This window comes from Hetaerina americana, unplaced genomic scaffold (genome assembly GCF_022747635.1).
Source record: "Hetaerina americana unplaced genomic scaffold, ioHetAmer1.1.p SCAF_5, whole genome shotgun sequence".
NCBI classification, from domain to species: Eukaryota; Metazoa; Arthropoda; class Insecta; order Odonata; family Calopterygidae; genus Hetaerina; species Hetaerina americana.
This window is the reverse complement of record NW_027287095.1, coordinates 88,218,223-88,242,043: the sequence shown is the minus strand read 5'-3', so window position 1 is coordinate 88,242,043 and position 23,821 is coordinate 88,218,223. Positions and strand designations below refer to the sequence as shown.

Here is a 23,821-nt window from a genome sequence, read left to right as displayed (position 1 = left end):
CGATTTTGCTCTTATGACGAATATACAAAAAGGAGAAGAATACACAATAAATGGTAAAACAGCTCAGGATTGAAATTAACTAACTGCATGCTCCACAAAATCATATGTATCGCTACACAAATTAAAGTGCATTGACAAGATACAGATATTCGGCGTTGTTTTTACGAAACATTTATGAAAAACCAATATTGCTCATTTCACTTCCCCAGGTTTAAACCAACAGTTCTGGTCACATTTAATGCACAATAATAACACCCTCCTTGCCTCATATTGAATGATTTCAATACGGTAGCTCACAACAGAAGTTAGCCAAACGCCCACATATTCAAAATAAAGCCAAGTGGATCACTGGCAAGCGTAGTATTGAGCGCTGGGCCGATTTATAATCACTTAGGGAGGTAATCAATGTCTGGTTACAACCATGTGCGTGCACATAACTTCAGTGCCTATTAATGTGCTGGAGGTATAAGAATAACAGCCAAGATCACAACATAAATCTACGAGGATACGTTCCCCACAGCAGACCATTTTAGCCTATATAAAAATCAAGTTTCTATTACTTAGACCCATTGCAACTCCTTATCTGTGGAGATTTATTCAATGAAATAGGCATTCATTTGAATTAATGCCGACATTTAACATGATTAATTCCGTGAATAAATTTAATACCTTAATCGTGGTTGAAATTGGACTATACCCAGTTTCATTATATCCAGAGTATCAAGAAACTCACCCACTTTCCTCATTTGATAAATTCTTTTTTGACAATCTTCATCACATTTTAGAACTAATGTTCATAGATTATGTAATATTTATATATTGACGACATTTAATATGGTTGTACCATTTTTTAAAATTAATAAAGGATTATTATTATCATGACGCCACACACCCGACATTTTCATTTAACCAATAGGGACCAAGTAATTCTATAGCGGCTAGCGCAAATTATGTATGTTCATTGCCATGAGTTATGTGCTACTAACGTTATATTCTTTACATTTCTATGTCATGGATAGCTTGTGGTAGGTATATTAGTCTGATCTGATATTATGAAACAATAAATCTCTGGCCTTTGTTCCATTTTTGTGAAGTTTTATTTTTGCCTGATAAATTCAGTATGCTCTTGCGTTAACCACTTGCATCACAACGGATTGTAGAAATTAAATATTACAATGTAAGTATACCAAAAAAGTCAAATTAAGGTAAATTCAAGGTTTCTATTGTGTTCTTAAAACCTAAGAAGCGAATCCTGTGTTGGTTGTGTCTATCTTCAGCACAACCTTTCACTGCTACTAACATGTACCATAACAATCTTGCAGATTATCATATGACGCGGGGAAATATTTAGTATTTTGCTTATTTATGGGGTTAAAGCTGTAAATTTCTTAAATACCCAACTTAATGAAATATGTGCATGAGTACATTGTCCCTAGGTAAATCTAAAACAATGGACTAAATAAAAGATTTGGTGTTTTCCGGGCGTATCAGCTGCGTAAATTCCTCTCGGGTCCTCCACCGGGTTATATCGTCCATATTGGCCGACGTTTCGATGTCCGACTCTGTCATCGTCTTCAGGATGACCTGAAGTCACCTGAAGACGATGACCGAGTCGGACATGGAAACATCGGCCAATATGGACGATATAACCCGGTGGAGGACCCGAGAGGAATTTACGCAACGGACTAAATCTTCACAGTGCACCTTGAAAGGTTTTAATCGATCCTGTAGCCTTCTCTTTCGAAATACTCCCTCTCATCATTAAGAATCATGTTTACAGTGGATCAGATCAGCTGCCTAAACTCCCTGAATTCTCATCCCAGTTTCAAGGAGTTTGATATATATATCTTGTGATGGTTAAGGGAAAAGTCTACTGCATAGCAGTGGTTTACTCAAAGTTATTTCAATGATGCCATTATGACATGACATCCTTGGTCGCCCAACTTCCAGATGCAATGCCTTCTACATTAAGCTATAAAAGGCATTGCTCAGCTGGTATCCAAAAATTGCATTGGTGACTGGCAAAATAACCAATGATGCCATTTCACGTAGCTGAGGCACCAAGGCTTTTTTAAGCAAATACCAATGGGTAGTATAGTCAGGGAATAACAACCCCTTGGGTATGATTTTACTATAGCTCCTCAAACATTTTTTCGCCTATTTCTGTTTCAGTTCACTTCTTAGCTCTTCTAGCAAACTCAAGAAGTACTGAGCCCATGCTGCAAACTATGGTTGCCATCACTTGCACAGTTTTGGGAGGAAGATCCCAAGTTACATAATACCTGTAATGAGAAGGGTGATTTGTGTGTTCAGATCCCTTATTGGAAAAGGAATCCCCTGTGGTCTACTTAAAAGTGCTGCTTAGCCTCATGGAGGTTAGGGGAAGTGACCATCAGGAGACACGGATGGGATGGGAAATCTAGATATTGAACAAGCAAATGAGCACATATAGCCCAACCCTGGTTTCTCAGGATTCTACCTCAGCTGGTGTTTTGTCCTTAAGTTCCTTTATCCCCTTCTATCGATTACCACTTCCCATGCTCCATCTTGTCTCTTGATGCCATGAGCTTTAGTTTTGTCAGTTATAAGTGGACATACTCGTATAGATTCTAAAACATTTTTTAGAAGGGCCAGGCACTTGTACTGCAACTGAGAGTTCATTCTTACATCTGCAGTGTTATGAGTCAAATGAGGTCTGTGGTTATGCAAGAATCAAGTCCCCAAAACACCTTTAATTCATCATTATGCAATAGAAGTGGTACACATCCCTGAAATTATGGAAATTATTAAAACAGGAATAATCACTGTGTCTAAATGTTTTACCAGTCCAAGAATTTTCTCTTTTGAGCAGTTTTGTCACTGTAAACTGCAATTGTGAAAAATTAAATTTTAAAAAATCTTGGAAGAAATTAAAGAAATAAAATTTTCTAGTTCAAGCATTGCAGTAACATATTGATTTTTTGGAATAGGTTTATATATAGTTTTTGTGGTAAGTAACTCCCACTGATTGCTAAACATTTAAGCATATACAAAAAATGGACATGTGGAAATTTGATGCTCATAAGAAATTGACACAATAAAGGGATTAACTTCCTTATTCCATTAGCCTATCATAGGGATGGAAATATTAAAATTATATGAGCAAAAAATATTATTGCTCATTTAAAACTAATAGAGAAATGCTTTTGGTTTATTCAAAGAACTGCGGGAGATGCCACAGCACACTCTATGCCCACTCATCCACTATTTTGTACTACAATGCAGCAATTTCCAAGTATAAAATCATTTCCTTGACTATGATCCCGGTCATAGGGATTGATTTTTATGCTCCAAAGTTGTTGCATTGCATTTGGTTTATGTTGACTACAAATATCAGAATAAATAACATTTTGTTGTTTGCCACATTTTAGCTGCACTGTATCTAATATAGCCCCAAAAATTATCTTTCCACAATTGTTTTGCCAAAATTGATCACATTTTAAACTTGAGAGGGAAGCCCTGTTTGGAAATTGCATAACTGATGATGTGATTTAGCCCTCTAATACTATTCCCATATGCTGCTAGTACATTCAGCTTTTCTTTAAAATTCAGTTAATAGAGATAAACATTTTAGAAAAAATTTTGGTGATGTGAAAAACTTCAGATGAGCATTTTTCACCTCTGTTCACCTTGAATTTCAACTTGTGCATGTGGGATTATGACTCACCCACACTCCCAACTACCTTGAATGACCGAACTCTGGGATAAGTTTGTTCTAGTGTGGTGCAAATGTTAAGAGGCATCCCATTTCTGCCAAGCAGTTGTAGTTATTAGGGTAGGCCACTGACAGCTGATGTCATTTGTACCAAAGAGGGTAATTCAGTAGATGTCGATGTTCCAGAAAATTGGGGATGAATGATTGGATAGAGCCATGGTGTTGGCATCAGCATTGCTCTTAATGAAAGATGCCCTTGGGTTAACTTCCTCTTGAAATGCTCTCCAGATGGCACCTAAGGAGAAATTGGGATGCCTCGGAAAAAGTATGTCACCACTGGGATTTGAACCTGTGCTCTCAAGATGGGAAGCCAGTAAGAAAGCCAATGCACCAAACATCAATGCCTGGAAATTACTGGAAATTCCAGAGGTGACACACAATACTTCAGGATCATGTTTACTCTACTTCATTTCACCCTTCATCTCCCCAGGTTGAAAATAACTGCAATTACTACTTTTTGTATATATGTATGTATTGCATCACACAAGTCATTTTCACAGAAAAATGGTGACATGAATCACAAATCATTTTACAAAAAGGTTTTTGCTCAATATGTACAAAATACTTAAAAAGTTAAAATTATATGGCAAGGGGCTCAAAAATTTCAGCTAGGCTCTCAATAACAAATCATATATAAACATAAATAAGTAATATATGCACATAAATTCTCATATTGCACTCTCTCTTAAATATTATCTTAAGTCTGTAATCAAAGTGCTAGGACTTTGAAAAGTAATTAATCAACATCGTATTCACAAATTAAATTCATAGGAATATTGGAGAGGAACCATAACCTTTAACTATTTGAATTCAGATTTAATGTATCATATTTCTGATGGTAACAATCAATTTTTGTAAATTAAGGCACAAACTGTTTAATTATTTTACCTAAAGGGAGTACATTTGATGATATTTGATTCAAGCTGGGACAAACAGTTGTATTTATAAAAGTTAATGGTGGCATCAATGGCTTTTTATTTAAGGTCACACTCGGGTTTAATATTCCAAAGTAAAAATTGGATAAGTATCACTTTCCTCAAATCATCCTCAGGATGTTACCTAAAATCCTGTTAATCTATTCTTGCTCGATTTATTACATCTCTCAATTTGAAATGAAATACTGTTTATAGAGTTTAGATAACCTTCCTTCCAAGTACAAGTATGTAATATCAAGCTTGGATATAAGGCTGACTCCAACACTATACCTATTACCTAGGCAGGCGCGCTTGAATTTGGGCAGAAGTTATTGTTTACTTGATTAAACTTAATAGTTTTTCTTGTATCTTATCTGGATCATCTTACACATGACTCTGACTTCCAGAAGAGAAGGCAACATGATCATCTACTTCAGCACTAATTATGTGACCCTGGTCATTCCTCTCACAATTATTGGATTCTTCTCATCTTTTTTTGATTTTGGTTAAATCTCTTTGGATATTTGTGCACATAAAAATGTTTCATTTATCACAACACACTTTTTTTAAAGATCCCCTTCAACTTCTTAATTATAAATCAAATGATTCCATAAATTAAATGTTGTTGAGATGCTATTTTACATAATAATTCCCTCTTCTTCATTCCTTGTTCATTCCCTGGTTTTGAACCATGCTGTTACTTCGGATGTATCCTTGCTATATAAAGAATAGTGTAACTACTTATGTACATGAAAATTATCACTCTTTTCTTCTTCATGGCTCTTCCTCAAATGTTTTTATATTGGCTCTGTTTATTTTACTAAGTTAAAATGTTAAAATCAGGTATGACATGAAACAATTTTTTAACCTTGCAGTTTTTAGGATATCATATTATATCATTTCATAATCGATGTTACATTATTTTACAGTATAAATTAAAATAATTGAATGAAATATTAAAGCATAAAATATGTAATTAACCTGTTACAAATGAAAATGTAAACATTATTTCTTCATGAAAAAACCTTCTTCCAAATAATCATCTGATACCAGACAACCCCTATAATTTTTAAAGCAGTTCTAAATTTCTTACTCAGTCTAATTATGCAAAAGCTCCAAAAGATCTTTAACTTCATTATAACCTAATTTTGTGGTAATCAGTGACTTCTGAATTTACACAGCATTCCAAAAATACTATTTTTTCTGCCAATTTTCTATTTTGATAAAAATTTTACTGATGTAAAATCACAATTTTCATTCATCATAAAATGTGGTAATGATTCAGTTTTGTATAGACTACGTATTTCTTCTTTTTAAAGGGTTTAATAAACACTTATGAATCCTGCCAGCAGGAAATAAGTTCAGCTCACCACTGCTTAAAACTTTTAAGGGTTAAAGACAAAGAGATCAATTGTTACCAACAATACACAAACATACTAAGTCATGCATCATTTTGTTGCATTATTTCGGGCCACCATAGAACGTTTTGTGATTTTGCACATGTAGGAAAACTGGGACACACAATTTTATTGTTTTCCTTGCTATTTCATTTGGCTTGTCAATGCACCAATGCTCAACTTATAATACTTTCTCACAAAAATAAATTTATATATACAAAACATTTCATTTCAACAAACATTGTGCCAATTTCAATCACTGTCTTTTCAAGGATTTGATGATTATCTCGTGAAGAGTCCGAACAAGCGAGAGTTTTGCCGCTTGTCGTTGGGCTCGCTGTCACTCTCTTGTCCACGGGATGATTTTCTCCGGTGCTTCTGCTGAGGTTGATGCTGAATTTGTCTCTGCCTCTGCTCTTGCGTGGTCAGCTTCTTTTTCATCTGCTCGTCCAACAGGAGATGCATGTCCATCTGTTATAATTGAAGTTTTTATATAAGCAACATTTGGGACAAATTTTTATAAACATCTGAAGTACGTAATATTTTTTAGTTTTCAATGGCTGTGTAATGGGATTTATCTGGAAAAATAAGTAGGAATTGAAAGCTTATGCAATCTGTCCAGTTTGAGGAGCACAAGCTAGTATTTAATTATTTTGAATCCTCACTTCATGGCAAATCTGGGGAGAGACAGATATTCGTAAACTACATGACTTCAATACAATATTTTTACTCACCAGCTTCTTTTCCAAGTCTGTCTCACCGCTCTTATGCCAAAACACATTCAGAGCTCTCAGGGTCTCAGTTTTTTTGCCAAAATTTCTATTTTGTGCATATACTATCTTAAAAAATTAGTGGGTGGGGGCTTGCATTCAACTAGAACCTTGTGGAAAGATTTTAATAATAATAAAACTAATATAAAATACTCTGAAACCGAAATGTACCCCCCTCCCCCCCCCCCACCGGCATCTTTTAATGTCTAGAAAAAAGATGCCATGCAGGCACTATACTTTGCCCTCTGTGGGCAAGTGAAATTTTTATCTCAATCAATAATTCATTTTTTAAGTTCCTTCCTTTTGTGTAGTTAATTTCATTCTTCTTCCCGTTTCAATCTTTTGCCATGATTATGCATTCTTTACCAGACCTACCAAATGAGTTTCCTTTGATGCAAAAAATGTATAGACATTTCAGTACTAATGTGAAATTCATTCAAATTTTGCATAGATAATTCGACACAAATGTTTGCTTTTCAAGTACATATCATGGTTATAGTAGAAATATTTTGGGCTACATTTCATGTAAATGCAGTGCATACAAGCACGACTTACATTTTGCTCAGGTTATTTTTCAGTCTTACATTACTACATTATTTTCAATTTTTTGTTATTATAACATTACATTTTTTTGAGATTTTAGATACATATTTATTCCTGTCTGGGTAATAGTTAACGCATATCCAATCAAATAATCTCTAATCTGCATAAATTTTGCTACTGAACGGAAAGATTTTTGTGTGTGTGTAATCAAATGAAATTTAATTCAATGAATTTAATCAAATGAAATGTAATTATGAAATTTTTTCTTGTTAAAATCAGATTTCTTGAACCTGATGGTCTTCGAGTTATTAATTTATATATGGACATCATGCAGGCTTGCACCTTTCAAGTTTCATTATGGACATAGGATAGTTTGCCCCGGAGTTTTTAAAATGCCCTAGAATGCAATTATCAAAACACAGGCTTGTAGAACACCAAGGGGAAAGTTACATTTTTCCATGAGTTTTTAAATGTGGCTAATCCTTGGGTAAGTATCACAGTTGTTGGTTTTGGAGCACATAGACTATGACTTAAATTCTTTGAAAAATTTCTAATTGGAGTGAAAATAACTGGAAACTGAATTAATTGTTCAGGTTTCCCTCCTGGAATGGTTTCTGAAGTAAGGCACAATCTATAGCTTCCACTAAAAAAAGTTGATGCAACTTCCGGAAAGAAACATATTTTGCTAGTCTTACCTGCCACTGCTCAAGTTGCTGACTTAGTTCAATTTTTTGTTGTACAGCTTCAATAAGTTGTGAATTAATTTGTAAGAGATCAATTCTCGTTCTGGCCAATTCAACTTCCGCTGCATTCTTTCGCGCAATGGCTTTGTCCCGCATTTCCCAAGCCTTGGCAACAGACTCCTCCTTGGCGTGGGCACTGCTGTCTGCATCAGTACGGGCCACATCCCTCTCTTCCTCAGCTGCCCTCAGCTTGGTCTCAGTCACGCTCAACTGAAAATATTAAAATAGAGTTTTAAAATTTAATTATGTTTAGTGCTTACTTTTGCTATCAAGGGCTATATCAAGGGCTTCATGCTGCAGGAGCATATCTATCAATGATAGGTTTTGCATGCCAAACATGGTAGACTTCTTGATGACTACCTTATATTATTATCTTCTCCAGTCCTTCATTATTTCTGCCAGCTTTCATTCCATCCAAAATGTCAATTGTTACCCTTCTGTTTCCATAAATATAATATTTAAAACTAAAAACCACAGTTAAATAGGAAAGGCCTATGGCCTGGTCCATGATCAATCCCTCTTGTTATCTTTGAATATATTAAATTAATTGGGTGCCATTATTCGTGTGTATTAAAGGATTTATTATGCATGTACTTCACAAGCATATGGGTGAGTTAACATGGTATACCTAATTAAAAATAATGAATAGTTGGTTATGTCACACCTTAGTCAATTATGATACAACTGCAAACAATAAATAGATACCTAATATGGTTTATTTCATTGTAACAGATAATTGTTGCCTTTTTTTTGATGAAATTACAGTGAGCTTTAGAAGAGCTGTCTGTATTTTTCCAGTTGAAAAAATATTCTGGGTTTGCCGTTTTATACTTTTACCCCAATTAGTCATTCAGTTGTTATTAATTATTGGTGTTCGAAGATAAAGGGTCATTATTTTCCCATCTACTAAAGTAATTACCCAGCAACTTGTAAAATGACAGGTCTTACCTGACTTGTAAGCTGCATGCTCTCATCAGCTTTCTTCTTAAGTTCCTCTTGCGTGTCTCGTAGTTGTCTTTGAGCCTTGTCAGCTGCCTCCTTTGCCCTGTGCAATTCTGTTTCCAGCCGCTCCACTTGTTCTGGACCATTTCCGCAGTTGGGGCAAATGCCATTCTGTTCATTCAACCTCAGGGTGTCTTTTAATTCTTGAACGACACTTCGGAGTAGTCCAGGCTGTGGCACAAGTTGATTTTAAAAAATGTTAACTGAATTTCAAGTATGTTTTATAATGCAAAGAATTATTATCATTTACTAAAATATCTGCATGAAAAGGTGTCCCTAGACAGTTTGGAAAGGGAGTCAAAATCACCAGACAGATATATGAGTGTAGAGTGAATGGTATGAGAGAGAGAGAGAGAGAGGAAATTATGGATGAATAAAGACTTCGGCTGATATGGTCAAAGAAACTCTCAAGGTGAGGAATAATAAGAGTTTCAATAACTGAAGAGCAAGTATGAAATACGAGGTTTGAAAGAGGTGAGAGAAGCATGCAAGGATTGGCCAAACGGAGAAAATTAATACAAGGGGTTAGGTCCCCAAAGTAACATAAAATGAGGATTATTTGGACTTTGCCCCAACCTGAGAGTGGGCTATAGGGGAGGGGGGGAGAGATGGGATAAAGGGTACACATGCTTACACAGAATAAAATTATACGTGGGCGATGAAAATTATCACACCAAATCTACATTGAGTATCAATTTCTAAAGAAAATATATTGCACTAGGTGCATGTGACTTAATTCATATGCTTACTATCTTCTTAATTCTTTTTATTGCTTACGAAAGTTTCCCTGAACAATGTTTATGAGTCTATGATGAGGTAAGTGATATGTAAGCCTTCATGCTAATGAACTTCTTCACTTGTATATGTGCAAATAAATTGATTTGATTCACAGTAAGTACCTTGTGAATATCCTTATGATTGCTGATGCTTTATTGGAAAGACATGGTACCTACATACTTGGAAACAACATTATTTAGGCAGTATTAAAAATGATTACTCACCCTTATCTTCTCTGTGCCAGCTTGATCATCATCGATAGATGAAGTTAAAGATGTATTAGAATTGGAGACTCCAGAATCCCACTGAACTCCTCTTCTTAAACGTTCATTAACTGACCGAAGTTCTTTACAAGATGTCAGCACCTCCTCTTGCAACTGCAAAGAAATTAAACATAAACTAAAAATACTGTATTTGAGGTAAGGGTAATGCTGCTCAACATGCAGATTTCTGACATGTGCAGTTGAATTTGTGAAATTATAAAATCATGTAATCTATAAAGCAGCATTTTAATATTATTGCTTTTATTAATTAGGACTATCCTTTAGTATTATAGTATAATTGGATTAAGGTTAACTACATAAAATGATGAATACATGGCTTAAAGATCATCTCTATGTTGGGAAATAATATTCTGATAAACTGGTTACATGAACAAATTTTTTTTATGCAATGATATATTAAGCAACTATGAAATGAAGCAAGGATTCACTTCTTTTTCAGAAATATTGATATTAATGGTGGGATTTATTTTAAATCATTTCATTGGTTCATGTTTGCTAAATACTGAATATTCAAATGAAATTTTCCAACAGATTTTGCTACATTGAATGAAAACATCAATCCTAAATTTCTCTAAAAAAACTCGAAGCTAAAAACAACAGCAATGTTATGAAATGGAGGGGCCATTTCAGTTACTAGCATTTTTATATTGATGCCCCTGAAATAATTAACATTCAAGAAAATTCACATGCAGAGGAAAAACTGCACTTGAATTGAACTAGAGTTGGATCCAATGATGGATGCTTAATGCATGAAAAATTCAAAATGATTAGTGCCAGGGACTCTAGAATTATCGGACTAATTATTACACTCACTCTCCTTCTACTCCCAATTGAGATGATGCTCTAGGCAAGCAATATTAAACCAACAGGAATTTTGTACAAAACAACAATGTTCCTGACATTTTTCCAAATCATAAAATATTTTCAGTGCAACTACTTACAGAACGTAACTCTGGAACGTGCCCAATGTTGGAATCCATCATATCATCGTCACACTCTATATCAGATGAATTTTGATGGTGAAGATTGGTCAGGGAGGCATCAGAAACTTCCATTTCGTTGAGGAGGGATCTGTGTCCAGCTGATGACGACGATGATGATGGTGTTGAGGAAGCTGGTGAAAGAGCATCTATTCGTTCTGATAAAGATCCATTTGTTGCCCTTAATTCCTCTACTTCTTTCGCTGTTTGCCGGTACTACCCGAAAGGAAAAAATCAATAATTTGGTTAAGGAATGAACATCTTATGATCATATATTTAAATTCAGTTATTGTTGTAACAATGCTCAATACAAATGATATTTATGATCAGCTACAATTGAGTGGCCATAGACAGTCATGAAAAAAAATGATAATCATGTACTTCCTTTACATTAATGGAAATGAGTGGACCCTTTAACCATGAAGTAAAATATAGGTAGTGATTTGCAACATTTACCACCATTTATAAATTACATTCGACACACTGCACACATTTTGTCTGATGATTGAAATTGAACCTCAATTAACCCCTCACACTCCTTGTGACATTTAAAAAAAAACCAAGTAAAACATTGCTGTTTCAAAAATAAAATTTGAAAGTTAGATTCTCAAGTGGGTTTTGATCTAATTCTACTTGCTAACAATGCATGCCAAATTTATAATGGTGATAGAGGGGAGAATGTTGAGCAAATGAGCTAGAGGTAGAAATAGAATAGGGTGGAAAAGGAGAGAGATTGCAGGGAGAAATCCAAGGAAGGCAGGAAAGATGGATATAGAATGTTTTCCTTGGCAATCGGAAGTTGAAGACTGCTATATGGAGGGGGGAATGCTAGGCAAGCAAGGAAGGGGCAGAAATAGGATACGGATTTTGGATAGAATGAAGGAAGGAAGGGAGTATGCTGAATTGAAGAGGGGCTTAATGTAATGTTGGATGTCAGATTATGTTTAGTAAGTTAAGAGAGACAAAAGACAAACGAGGGAATTATTGCTTTACCGTTTGGCAGCTTGTGCCCATGCGAAAACCAACCTCACTTAATAGATTGCCCATTACAATAATTTAAGTGATAACAATCATTTTCTTTGGGATGGTATAATTTTTAAACAGAAATATTTCTGTATTTAAGTACTACACTTTTGCTCCATTCAAATAGGCACCATAGATATTTAATGACATACGAATTAAGCTTTTTATATGAATGGGTTTCCACTTTGAACAGCTGTCTACGTTTTATGCTTACAATGCATCAAATTAAAATGCTTTGCATCATAACTTCCCATCATTAAGCCAACTTATGCACCTTTCTATGATTGCGAGACAAATATGATAGGAACCACCGAGAAAGAAAATTGGAAGTGATGGAATTATGGTGCTGAAGAAGAATGATAAAAAATATGATGGATATTAAGATTAACAGTGGGAGAAGATCTTTTGAAATGTCGATGAGAGAGAAGCCAATGAAGAAAACTTTTATAAAGAGGAAGGAGTTGAAGTGGGTGGTCATTGATGGCTAGTGGTGGAAGGCATCACAACAAGGACTATGAAATGATTCGTGGGTTTAAAATCTTTTATTATAACTTTTTTCTTGAAAATAATGCCTGGGTGCACTACGCATGGGTCTGTGATAACTACACATTCTGTATTAGCTGTGCCTGTGAGGCCCTGTATTAGTCTGGCTAATATAGGGGTCCACACCCTTGATTGGCACACCAATTGTAATTTGGCATGTGAGAAGCAACCTTATTTGACCTGTGCGTCTATTTGACAAGTTGATATTTTCCAAAAGGTCACTGTTGGCAAACAGCCTCCCACATTGCTATGAATTTTTGTATCACAAATAATTTAGGCCGATATGACATTTCTTTAAATTAGTTATTCTTCATTTTATAATTTTTTGCTAACGATACTGAATGTTTGATGGGATTTTAGTATCATTGTAATTTTTTTAGTTTGGTATTCAGTTCATATTAAATGGAAGGTACATTCGTGTTTACCATTCTGATTAATTGTAATACAGTTAAGGTTTCAGCTGAGAAATTCTCTCAGATTACTCAACCTTGGCTAAACTCATGGGGGCAGATGAAATTGGTACATTTGGCTACTCAGTCAATGCCCTTCATATTTGATAATTCATAGATAGTCTCACCTGAATATCTTGTTCCTTTTGTTGCTTTTCCAACATCACAATTCGGTCAGCAGATTCCTCCAAAGCCGAATTGAGTGATTCCCGTTCATCTAAAAGTTGTTGAACCCTTCTCTCCAGATCATTTTTCCGTTCAGTTATTAGAGTTATCTGCAAAATAATCCCATGGTTATTAAGTTTGGTCTATTTTTTTGAAGTTCACTTGACGTGAATTAGGGAACGTCTTGAGAAATATATCAGTACAGAACATTTCCTTGAGAGACTATTTTTAGAATTGCCATGCCATACGAAAAATTATTGTTTTCCATTGTCAAAGCATTAAATAAGTGAAATAATAACTTAAAAAATTAAATCAATGGTAATTACTTTATTCTAATTGGGTGTTGCCCTTCAATAAGTGTGACTCACCTCTTCTTTCAGCACTTCAAGATGGGCAACATGGTCTTGCAAGCTTGTTTTCCTGAGGTTGGATTGGTCCCGTAATCCTTGGATCTGAGCACTTAGCTGTTCCTCTGCCTTTGTTGCCTGCAGGTCAGATAAAGAATGGATGTTTGCTTTTATCAGTACATATGAAAAACAAGGTTCTCTGTGAATGTATGAATGTTCACAAAGAAAGAAGTTATAGTGTCAGAAGTAGTGTACGTGTAGTAGAGAAGAGAGATTCTTTGTTTCAGCTTCAAAAATTTTTTAACTTTCTCTCGAGACAGCTGTATCAGGGATGCACTTTATACTATAAGACATTAATTTAAAAAAACTTTCTTAATTTAAAAACCTTGGTATTATATGAGATTCCTTGACTAATTATAGGAGTTATTTGCTCTATAATATGACAATTTCTTTATTGAACCATTTTGGTAGCTAATACGGGAATCAGCGATTATTAGTTTTGCCAATTTTGCATGAGTAAGATCTAAGGGGAATATTTTAAAACTGATTTGGAGTCTTAAGCTTGACTAAATATCCTTCCTGAAACAACTTATTTTGTTTCTTAGAAACGTTTCCCAACCAGAGCTCGAGTGCTTGGAATATTTTTAATTCAGTCAGGAAATATAACCCAATTTGCACTCTTGAAGATGCTTTTTTATGCTACTATTTTCAAAATTATGTGGTACAAATATCGCTATAACATGTCAGAAGAATAATATAAATATAGTTCGGCTTAACTTTATTTTGTGGTATTTTTTATGTGGTACAAATATCGCTATAACATGTCAGAAGAATAATATAAATATAGTTCGGCTTAACTTTATTTTTACTCTTGATAAAAGACATGGGTTACTTAACTTTAAAATCTTATTTGAAAAAATAGTATCAGACTTTTGCTTAAACTAAAAATATGATTTCAGGATGCTGAATTGTCGTGATGATGTAGAAGCACTCATGAGAGCAATATAACAGTTGGATGGCACAATGGAACACAAAAATATAAATAGATAACATATAAAAGGACACTCACATTTCAGAAAGTTTGAGCTTTTGGCCTTCTCTGAGGCCCTCTTCAGGTCAGACTGAGGGAGGCCGATAGCTTAAACCAACTTTATATATATATATATATATATATATATATAATATATATGACGCATCATTGTATGTTGAGAGTGTAGGTGAGCAAAATGATTATCGCTACGATGGTTCCTTTCATTTGGGTACTCACCTCCCTGATGCGGTCCGTCAGCCGCCTGTTCTGATCCGTGAGGTCGGAAATGATGAGGGCCTTCTCTCGCTCGGACGTCCGCAGGGCTGTCTCCCGCTCGTCCAGCGAGACCCTCATCTCCCGGAGGTCCGTCTGCATTTCGAGGACTTTGATCTCGTACTCCGATTGCATGCTCTCCAAGCGCCGCTTGAGCGAATGCTTCTCCTGCTCCAGAGCCTGATGGAAAAAGAAGAGTTTCACTATTTAGGGAGCAAATAAACCAAGTGATTTGGCGGTTCAGCTTGCCATTTGTGATATCAACTACATTGCAATTAACATGCCCTCGATTTAATAGAAAAACGATCGCCTGGCTCATGTAATACGTCTGGCACATGTTACTGTGTGGAAGATGAACGTGGAGTATTTGTTATTTTTTGTTTTAACCAGATTAAGTTTGAAGAAAATCGGTTAAGAAAAACGGTTAAGGCAGACGAACAGTGATGAAAGTTTCTCTATCGTAATTAAGACAGCTAGATAGAAAAGCGTAATGGGCCGACATCGTAAAAATGTTGGAAAACATCCTTCGTATTCCTATTTTATGGGACACGACAATACTACGTCATATATTTTCAATATTCCAACTACAAAAAATAAGTTTTTTTCACTCTCAGTAATTTCGTTTCAGCTGAAGTATCTATTAGAGCTGAGGAAATAGATTGAAATCTTGCAATACACGTTTTCGCGACAAAAGATAAACATGGTTTTAATGTTATACTCGTATGATCCAAACCGTTGAATTGGACGTTGGACTGTGAATCCATAGCTCAAATTATTAAAATTATCTGTAATTGCGGAGTGTTTTGTTGGAAGAGATAATTAATGAATTCCTTTATGAGTATCGATTCATCAATCCAAGTTAATTTTTATCCGCTGGTATAAATATTTTTTATCGATTGTGTGTAGTAACTTTCAGTTATTTTTTAAATATGGAGCTTTTAATGAAATGCACACATTTACTGCACTAAAAATTAATTTTTAACTGTAAATGTTAAATTTTACCTCAGATATTGATGAAAACTTCAAAAAGCCTACACCTAGATTTCAAAATCATTACACTCGCTCCAGAAATGAGATTCATTGCCAACTATTCTCCTACAATTTATGTCTGAAAGGCTCTTGCCGTTCCATATATACAGTTTACGCATATTCAAACCTAAGCTAAAAAAATTGCTGTAATGTGAACGTTTTTAGAGTGTCAGCGAGTTTCGAGCTGATGTCTTCCATTAATTTTAAAATGAAATTTTGAATCTTATGGTTACGCTTGCTATTTTTGGTTATGAAGCTATTCGTTTCAATATATTCTTACGCACCTACTCACCTGATAAATTCATGGATAAATAATAATTTATTATCATTATTTCTGTATTGACCCCCTTAAATTCTTCATCCAATTCTATTTCCTCCGAAATCGAAGGGAGACTTTGGTTTTTTCGAATTTTCGTATTTTAAATTATCTGGAGTTTGATTGTAGTTATAAGCATTTCAAGTCCGTAGCATTCTAATGAAAATATCACCATTTATCACTGAACTCAACATTTTCTTTGAAAGCTGCCTCCAGAACCTTAGTTTATCCACATGTCCAGATTTTAGAATTTCCAATGAAAATTAATCCACTTGAACTGCTCTCTACATAGCACTCCAAGGCAGGATACCATAGGAAATTCTCCTCTCCTCCGGGATTCGAACGCGGGTGGGAGCAAGTCCATTTGCCATTGTACCATCCCGATACCTTTGATAGTGCCGTTTCCGCCATTCTGTAAAGATCGAGGTCCTGATTCCCCGATGCCTTGCACCCTATGGAATCACAATGAACTCCGGAGCTCGAGAACAATGAAAATATAAATATAATGACCTTTTCAACAAAATACCGACTATGTCAACTTTGGCAAGACATTTTCGATTTCATCCCAGTCAGAAGACTTCCAATTTGGCGTAGGACCACACGTAACTGTCTGTAAGAAATGAGAGCCACCTTTCTTGTTGATTGATTTCCATACTCCTTCGATCTTATTGCGAAGTGTAGTCGTAGCATGCGTCACATTGAAGTATTAAGAAGTGTTATAAATAACGACGAAAACACAACTTGTGACAGTAGTCAGCGTATACATTTTAATCATGGAATATTTCGAGGTCTTGATTCGTCCTGTGACTGACTAAAGTGAATATTTCCTTCGCGTTTCCGCTAAATGCACGACGTAAGATGATGCTTGGATAAATAAATTGAACCTTTTATATGAACCAGTATTCTCGGAAGCACATAAGAATAGAGTGAAAATGGACTGCGTTAGTGGAAGAGGCATATGCGGAGAAGGAAAAGGTATGAGACTCCGAAATCTAATATGCTCTAATATTTCGAAAGGAAGACATTCAAAGGTGACTTCTTTGAAAATGATTTCATCGACTGAGTCGAAAACAGGTCTTTTCCAGCGATGGGAATCCTGAAGGAAAATTTGGGAAAATTAAAAGTAAAATGAGCAGAAGAGAAGCTGCTGCATTCGCGAGAGGAAGCGAAGGTCCCGAGGTGGTCTCCTCTCATTCCTTTGCTCTGGGAATCTTTCCTCCCTCCTGTGCTAACTTCGCCGTCACGTGAGCTGGTTTCCCCACCTGATCGGCGGACAGGACTCACTGCCCCGTCCGTCACTCGCGCTCTGACCCAAGTCACCTGCCGATCAAACGGGTGACGCGGGGCTCGCAACGCCAAAGCACGTTTCAAAAAGTGGTGCGGTAATGAAATTACTATGGGTCGGATGGATAGGCGGCGGTAGGCGCACACCGCCTTCACATGTACGACCCAAAAAGCCCAAGGGAAGAGGGAAGGGGGAATTGGTGCGCTAAACAGTAAGGTTGAATCATTATTGGGAAGTAAGAAGGGAAGATCTGGGCAAACGTTTAGAGATATGTCGGGTAAGATAATAGGTGACACCGGAAAGATCCAAGAGAGATGGAAGGAATATATAAAAGAACTGTATGGTGAAGAACTTAGGCGAACAATGTTAGACATTGAAAAAGAAAATGACGTAGAGGAAGATAGCTTAGGTCCAGGCATACTAGACAATGAGATAGAAAGGGCATTAAGGGAGATGAAACTAAATAAGGCCGTGGGGGTGGATAACATTCCCGCGGAACTACTGACATGTATAGGAAAATGCGGGAGGAAGAAGCTATATGGGGTGATTCGTAGTATTTATGAGGAAGGAATCTGGCCGGAAGACTTTGTGAGATCAGTGTTAGTTGCTATTCCGAAAAAGGTAAAGGCGACTTCATGTGAGGACTGCAGAAAAATAAGTTTGATATCACACGCAGCTAAAGTGGTTCTCAGGATCATAAACAAAAGGATAGAGAGTAGGGCAAATGATTACTTAGGGGATGATCAGTTTGGGTTTAGGAAGGGAAGAGGCACCCGGTCGCTAGTTAGTGAAAATATAGGAGATTCAGATATGCAGACGCACTGTCATCGCAAAAAAAATTTAACATATTTAAGGTGTATCCAAGAATGTCTCTGGATTCGCCTCTGATGAGGCAGAAATATAAAATCGGACATTAATGAAACATTGGCCTTCACTTGATTTTGAGTTTGAATACTGATGTAAGATGCACGTGCATGTGTGGTGTGATGTACAAGAAAATGATCCGATATTATGGAATTAAAGATTGAGGGTTGCGGGAAACTGAATATGTGTAGGGTGAAATATTTTGCTTCAATCGTCCAAATCTTATTTTCTTAATCTACCGCGGGGAAAATGTCTGGGACATGAAAGCTGATTAGGCGAAACTTTATTACTGTGGAAATTAATTTGGAACAATGGACTCTTGGAGAATCATCATGGAAGTTTCATGAGTTTCATTCCAAAAGGCGCCCATTGTCGAGCTCGCCTCAAACTGCGTTTAGTTTTGATTTTGGCTCGTGCCTGAGCAGATTGAACCGGTCACGAGAGATCAGGGAGAGGCGATAGATAATAAACATTTCGCATTATTACTTACATGTATGTTGCCATATTTTTTTACGGTATCCAAATCGCTTTCTTGAGAAGACAATCGCTTTCCTGGATTCCGAGTTTTGTTGGGGCTATTCGTAATAGTAATTGACGGAGCGGAAAAGTCCAGCGCGTCTTGGATACTAGAGGAGGTGCTTTCCTCCTGGTCAGTTCTTAAAACTATTCAAATCCCTTCTTTAGCCTTCCATTAGAAGGCAGCCGAAGTTTTAGAGCCCCACTAACAGGGCATCTCGCATTCGATCGTTTAAGATATCGAGCCCACTTCATCCGCTGACTTCACCCGCAAGAGGTGTGAGTCACTGCGATGGGTGGGTGGTTGCTGTTCAGAAAGGTCGCGAAAGGGTGATGGCGACAGCAAACCCGTTCCCTCCGGATCCGCCTTCGCGCTAAACTCCGCGTTTTCGTTCCTTCCTTCTTTCTTTCCATCTATTCAGCGAGGCCGCCTCTCGGAAATTGACTAGCGCGGCGCGATTGTTCCCTAAGGTCAAGGATTTCGGAACAACTAAAACGAACGCTGCTGCAAACTGCCGTCAGCCTCATTTCGCAGTGTATTGTTCGGAGGCACGTCCAAAGTTGCGGTGTCGAGGCGTGCATTTATCGCCATTATAGCTGAGAATAAAATGTAAGTGAGCTCGAAAAGTTTAGAGGGATGGGATCCACTTATAATCAGGGCCTCGATTCCATTTTTCTCCGAGTTATGTATTCCATTTTCAGAATGGATCGGAATTGAGGAACAGCAACTGCTCGTTTAAAAATATGTGAATATATAACAAGACTAAAGGAGTAGGCATAATTCGGAAACGATTGGGAAAATTGCAGAATGAAGTGATAAAATTGAGCTTCCAAAGGTTGGAGTAGTGAGAATGGGGATAGAAAAAATAGATATTTTTGACAAAGGAATGAAGAAATTGGTAGTCCTGATGGATGTATTGGTAATGCTTTCGGGGACCTCTGTGAGTCATACAGCCTATTACAGTGGAAAAGGACGGAAGGGTGGAGTTACCAATCTTCGGATCGAAAATCATTAATGCTGGTAGTTGTTGTTTCCTGGTTAATATTATCATTTCGGAACGTTGGTGTGATGATTGCACTACTTTACGTGAACCCCTCCTCAGTGAGGAAGGCACGTAAAGAGATGATATTAGGAAGTGATGTAAGATGTCGTTGTCAAACATCTACTGTTAATTGCTAGAAGAGTTAAGATGTTCAGGAGTTGAGAAACGTGCCATACAATGCATAAATTCCGCGTTTACCTGTTACGAAAATCTTGAAAGTGAAGAATGATAAGCATAGCAGATCTGAAGAGTATAAATTTCAAAATTGGCCGAGTTCGCTGCGTTAAGTGGGAACTTAAATGGGATGAAACACCCGTATTTTCTACCTAGCTAACATAAAAAAAAACAATCCATCTTCTACATGTTCGAAACATGGATTTAAACGCGTGTGTAGTATTCTGCTTCAAGGTAATAGTTTTTTTCAGAGAACACTCTTTTAAGAAAAATTGCAGGACAGACCCCGTGCAAGTTCACCTAGAGGCATTGCCTTTATTGTTGAATTTTTTTCAATCGAGTCGTGGTTTCCGCGTTCCTATCTCATCACCGGCTGAGTGAAGGAATCTGCGAAAGAAAACTCTTTTGCGTGGCAGTTATTCTCTCTGGAGCTCATGTTTCCACTCGCACCTAAAACCGCGATATCCGCTCTCCATAACTGCTTCGCGAAGAGCAGACGAGTAGGTTCCATCGATACGCTTAACCACCTTCGTTTACGCACGTAATGAAAGTGTTTGGGGGGCACTGTAAAATGTATTAATTATAAAGGAGAAAATCAGAAGTATGATAGTTGACTTCCTCAGCAATGTTGCAAGATTAGGGATGAAAATCCCATGTAACGTGAGAAATAGAAACCATGTAAATTATGCTGCATCTCCTGCCAATAAAAATATTGAAAATCATACAAATATTTCGTAGCCCAACAGAATTAAAGACCTAAAAATGTGTTCCTACTAGAAATATAATCCCGATCAAATTACGAGTGATGTTGGAAAAACCGATACACTCCGACAATGCAAAAACATTTGCTGATTTCTCATTTCACAGGTAACTTTCATCCATGAAATTCGGACAGAAATACCTTCTTCCATGCCATACTAAACTAAAATAATGTTTGGTGTCCAAACTACTCTTTAGGGTGGATTCGGCGCTTCGTTATAAGGGAAAATGCCTTCGAGCGAAAATCGACTTTGTCGTAAGGTTTGGAATCTCGATGGACTCAACCACCAAGAAAGAAATAGGTGATGAAGCAGTTTGAGTGGGAAAGAATGTACAGAAATGAAAAACTTCTTCAGACTACAAAAAATACGATAAAAAATGAGCCGCACCTTTACAAATGTAAAAAAATGCCGAATAGAAAGATGGCGATAGCAATACACATTTCGATTGTTCAAGTAATCATGTAATTATCTTTAGGAAACAAATATGTCTTATCAGTCATTTTTAGTCGAAAAATCCGAGTGTATTTTATATTTTTCTCAATATACCCTGACAGAAAGTTTACTCATGCATTTCTAGTATGAAACGCAGATGGTGTACTTAGTAGTTATTTCTCCCAAAAGGTACATTAATGTTTGGTGTACATGTATTTTGGTACACTCATCTTTGTCCATGGGACTTTACTGACGCTGACCTCATTACACATGCTAACGTCTTTAAATACAAAAACTTACTTATTTTGCAAGAACTTAAACGGATCTCGATTCTTATAATAATTTTCTAAAATACACAGCATTTCCCTTAAAATGGCATGGTTGCTGTGGCTGGCCTCTACCGTAGTTTCACTTCTACCTCACAACTTGTTTAGGATTGCACGGACTCCCACTCTCTCTTCACGTAGAAGTTAGCGACTCAGGGTGCTGGAAAAGGACCTCGTCGACACTGCACCCTGAAGGGAGTAATAACCTTGCGTGTGGCATACGCTTTGGATGGGAATTTCACCTCGCGAGCCGCTCCCCGCTCCGCACCTTCGTCCCCATTCGCCACATCACCCACCCTCACCGCTCCTCCTACTTTCCTCCGCGTCCGACTCATCTCCAATTATCCGCGGGTGAGATCATCGCTCTTGCGCGGAGATATCGAATTAAGCGAATAGCATGGTTTGAGAATCGAAATGACGCGAGAAGGCACCGTGTTTATTCTTCATTCATTCTCATGTAGGACTCGTGGCATTCCTTCTCCCGGTGACTCCCAACTGTGTCGCGATATCTCGTGGACAGAAAATCGGAATCATTCGGGGAGTCGAAATCCCCACACCTAATGGATTTTATGAATTAACTCCATCTTCCATTCATCTCGAGCTCCTCCCTTGCCGTTTATATCATGCCCTTCACTCATAGGTTGAAAATCACGGGTGACAATGGACATCTCTGTTTTACTCCTTTTCCTAACGCTGGCCATCCCGACTCCATCCACCACACGCAGCTGAACAGGTTGATACGTGTACAAGTTACGGATAAGTCACCCATCTCTCCGATCTACTCCTATCATCTGTAATATGTTTATTAATTCTACTCAATTCATAAAATTGAACGATTTCTCGATATCTAATGAAAAAACAAATACATCCTAATTGTACTCGACTTTCCTTTCTATTGGTGACTTCATTACTGCTATGGCATCATGCGTGTATCTACCCATTCTAAACTTAAACTGGTAATCCCTTTAATAATCATATACCCACCGGTCCATCCTCTTATTGATGATCCTAAGTACAAATTTAGCTGTAAGAAAAATGAAGCTTATCGTTAAATAGTTCTCACATGCCTTTCTGCCGGCTGTCTTTCCCCTTTTTAAGATGGGAACTATTCGAGCTATTATACAACGAACTACATATTATATGACGAAATATTCAGGACAAATTCCTATCTCATCAAAACTACAAATTAATTCATTAATGCCCTTCCTCCCGCGTTTTTCAAAACCCTTATGAAGTTACATTGGAATATGTATGCCTGGCCTAAGCTATTCCCATCATCGTCATAATTCCTTTTAGTGTCTAAACTTGGTGGCATAAAATCTTTACCAAATACAGCATGAATAGCCTTTATGGATTTTTTCCAGAATGCATTATAGGTACCATTATAAGAAGAAATTATGCATGCATATATACACACGTAAACATACATGCATTATATGTACACGTGTACAATGTATATATATATATATATATATATATATATATATATATATGCGTGTGTATGTATGTATATTATATATATATATATGCGTGTGTATGTATGTATATTATATATATATATATATATATATATATATATATATATATATATATATACAGGGTTCGTCCGGAAAATAAGTGTACTGAGCTCAGGAAAAAAAATTTATTACACTTTTACATATCTTAAGCTAATATTCCTCAAAATAGGACCCTTGTGAGTCGATACACTTGTTCCAGCGGCGTTCCCATTCCTGGAACGCTCCCGCGAAGGCATCATCGGGAACCTCTCGAAGACACGTCGTCACGGCCTCTTTGACGGCGTCCAAAGTCCCGTATCGCGTTCCTTTCAAACTCCTCTTTATCTTCGGGAACAGAAAGAAGTCCGGTGGTGCCAAGTCCGGGCTGTAGGGCGGGTGCGGCAGCGTTGCCACGCCGTGCTTGGCCAAGAAGTCCGACACGACAAGCGCGGTGTGAGACGGCGCATTGTCGTGATGCAGCCGCCAGATGTTTTTGATCGCTGGCCGGACGCGGACGACTCGTTTTCGAAGCCTGTCGAGTACTTGGACGTAAAATGCAGCATTTACAGTTTGTCGTTCAGGTAC

At 37.0% G+C, this 23,821-nt stretch overlaps 1 protein-coding gene across 1 annotated transcript in view; it reads right to left on the bottom strand.

Moving 5' to 3' along the window:
* Positions 1-4,237: 4,237 nt before the first annotated feature.
* Positions 4,238-23,821, bottom strand: part of LOC139694276 (bicaudal D-related protein homolog) — a 329,317-nt gene continuing 309,733 nt past the window's right edge. The window contains exons 2-9 of the mRNA XM_071592743.1: positions 14,959-15,174; positions 13,713-13,829; positions 13,308-13,454; positions 11,126-11,380; positions 10,125-10,277; positions 9,070-9,294; positions 8,074-8,331; positions 4,238-6,536 (exon numbers count right to left, since the gene is read on the bottom strand). Of these exons, the coding sequence (XP_071448844.1) occupies positions 6,348-6,536; positions 8,074-8,331; positions 9,070-9,294; positions 10,125-10,277; positions 11,126-11,380; positions 13,308-13,454; positions 13,713-13,829; positions 14,959-15,174 (1,560 nt within the window). The 3' untranslated portion in view covers positions 4,238-6,347. The remainder of the gene's footprint in view (positions 6,537-8,073; positions 8,332-9,069; positions 9,295-10,124; positions 10,278-11,125; positions 11,381-13,307; positions 13,455-13,712; positions 13,830-14,958; positions 15,175-23,821) is intronic.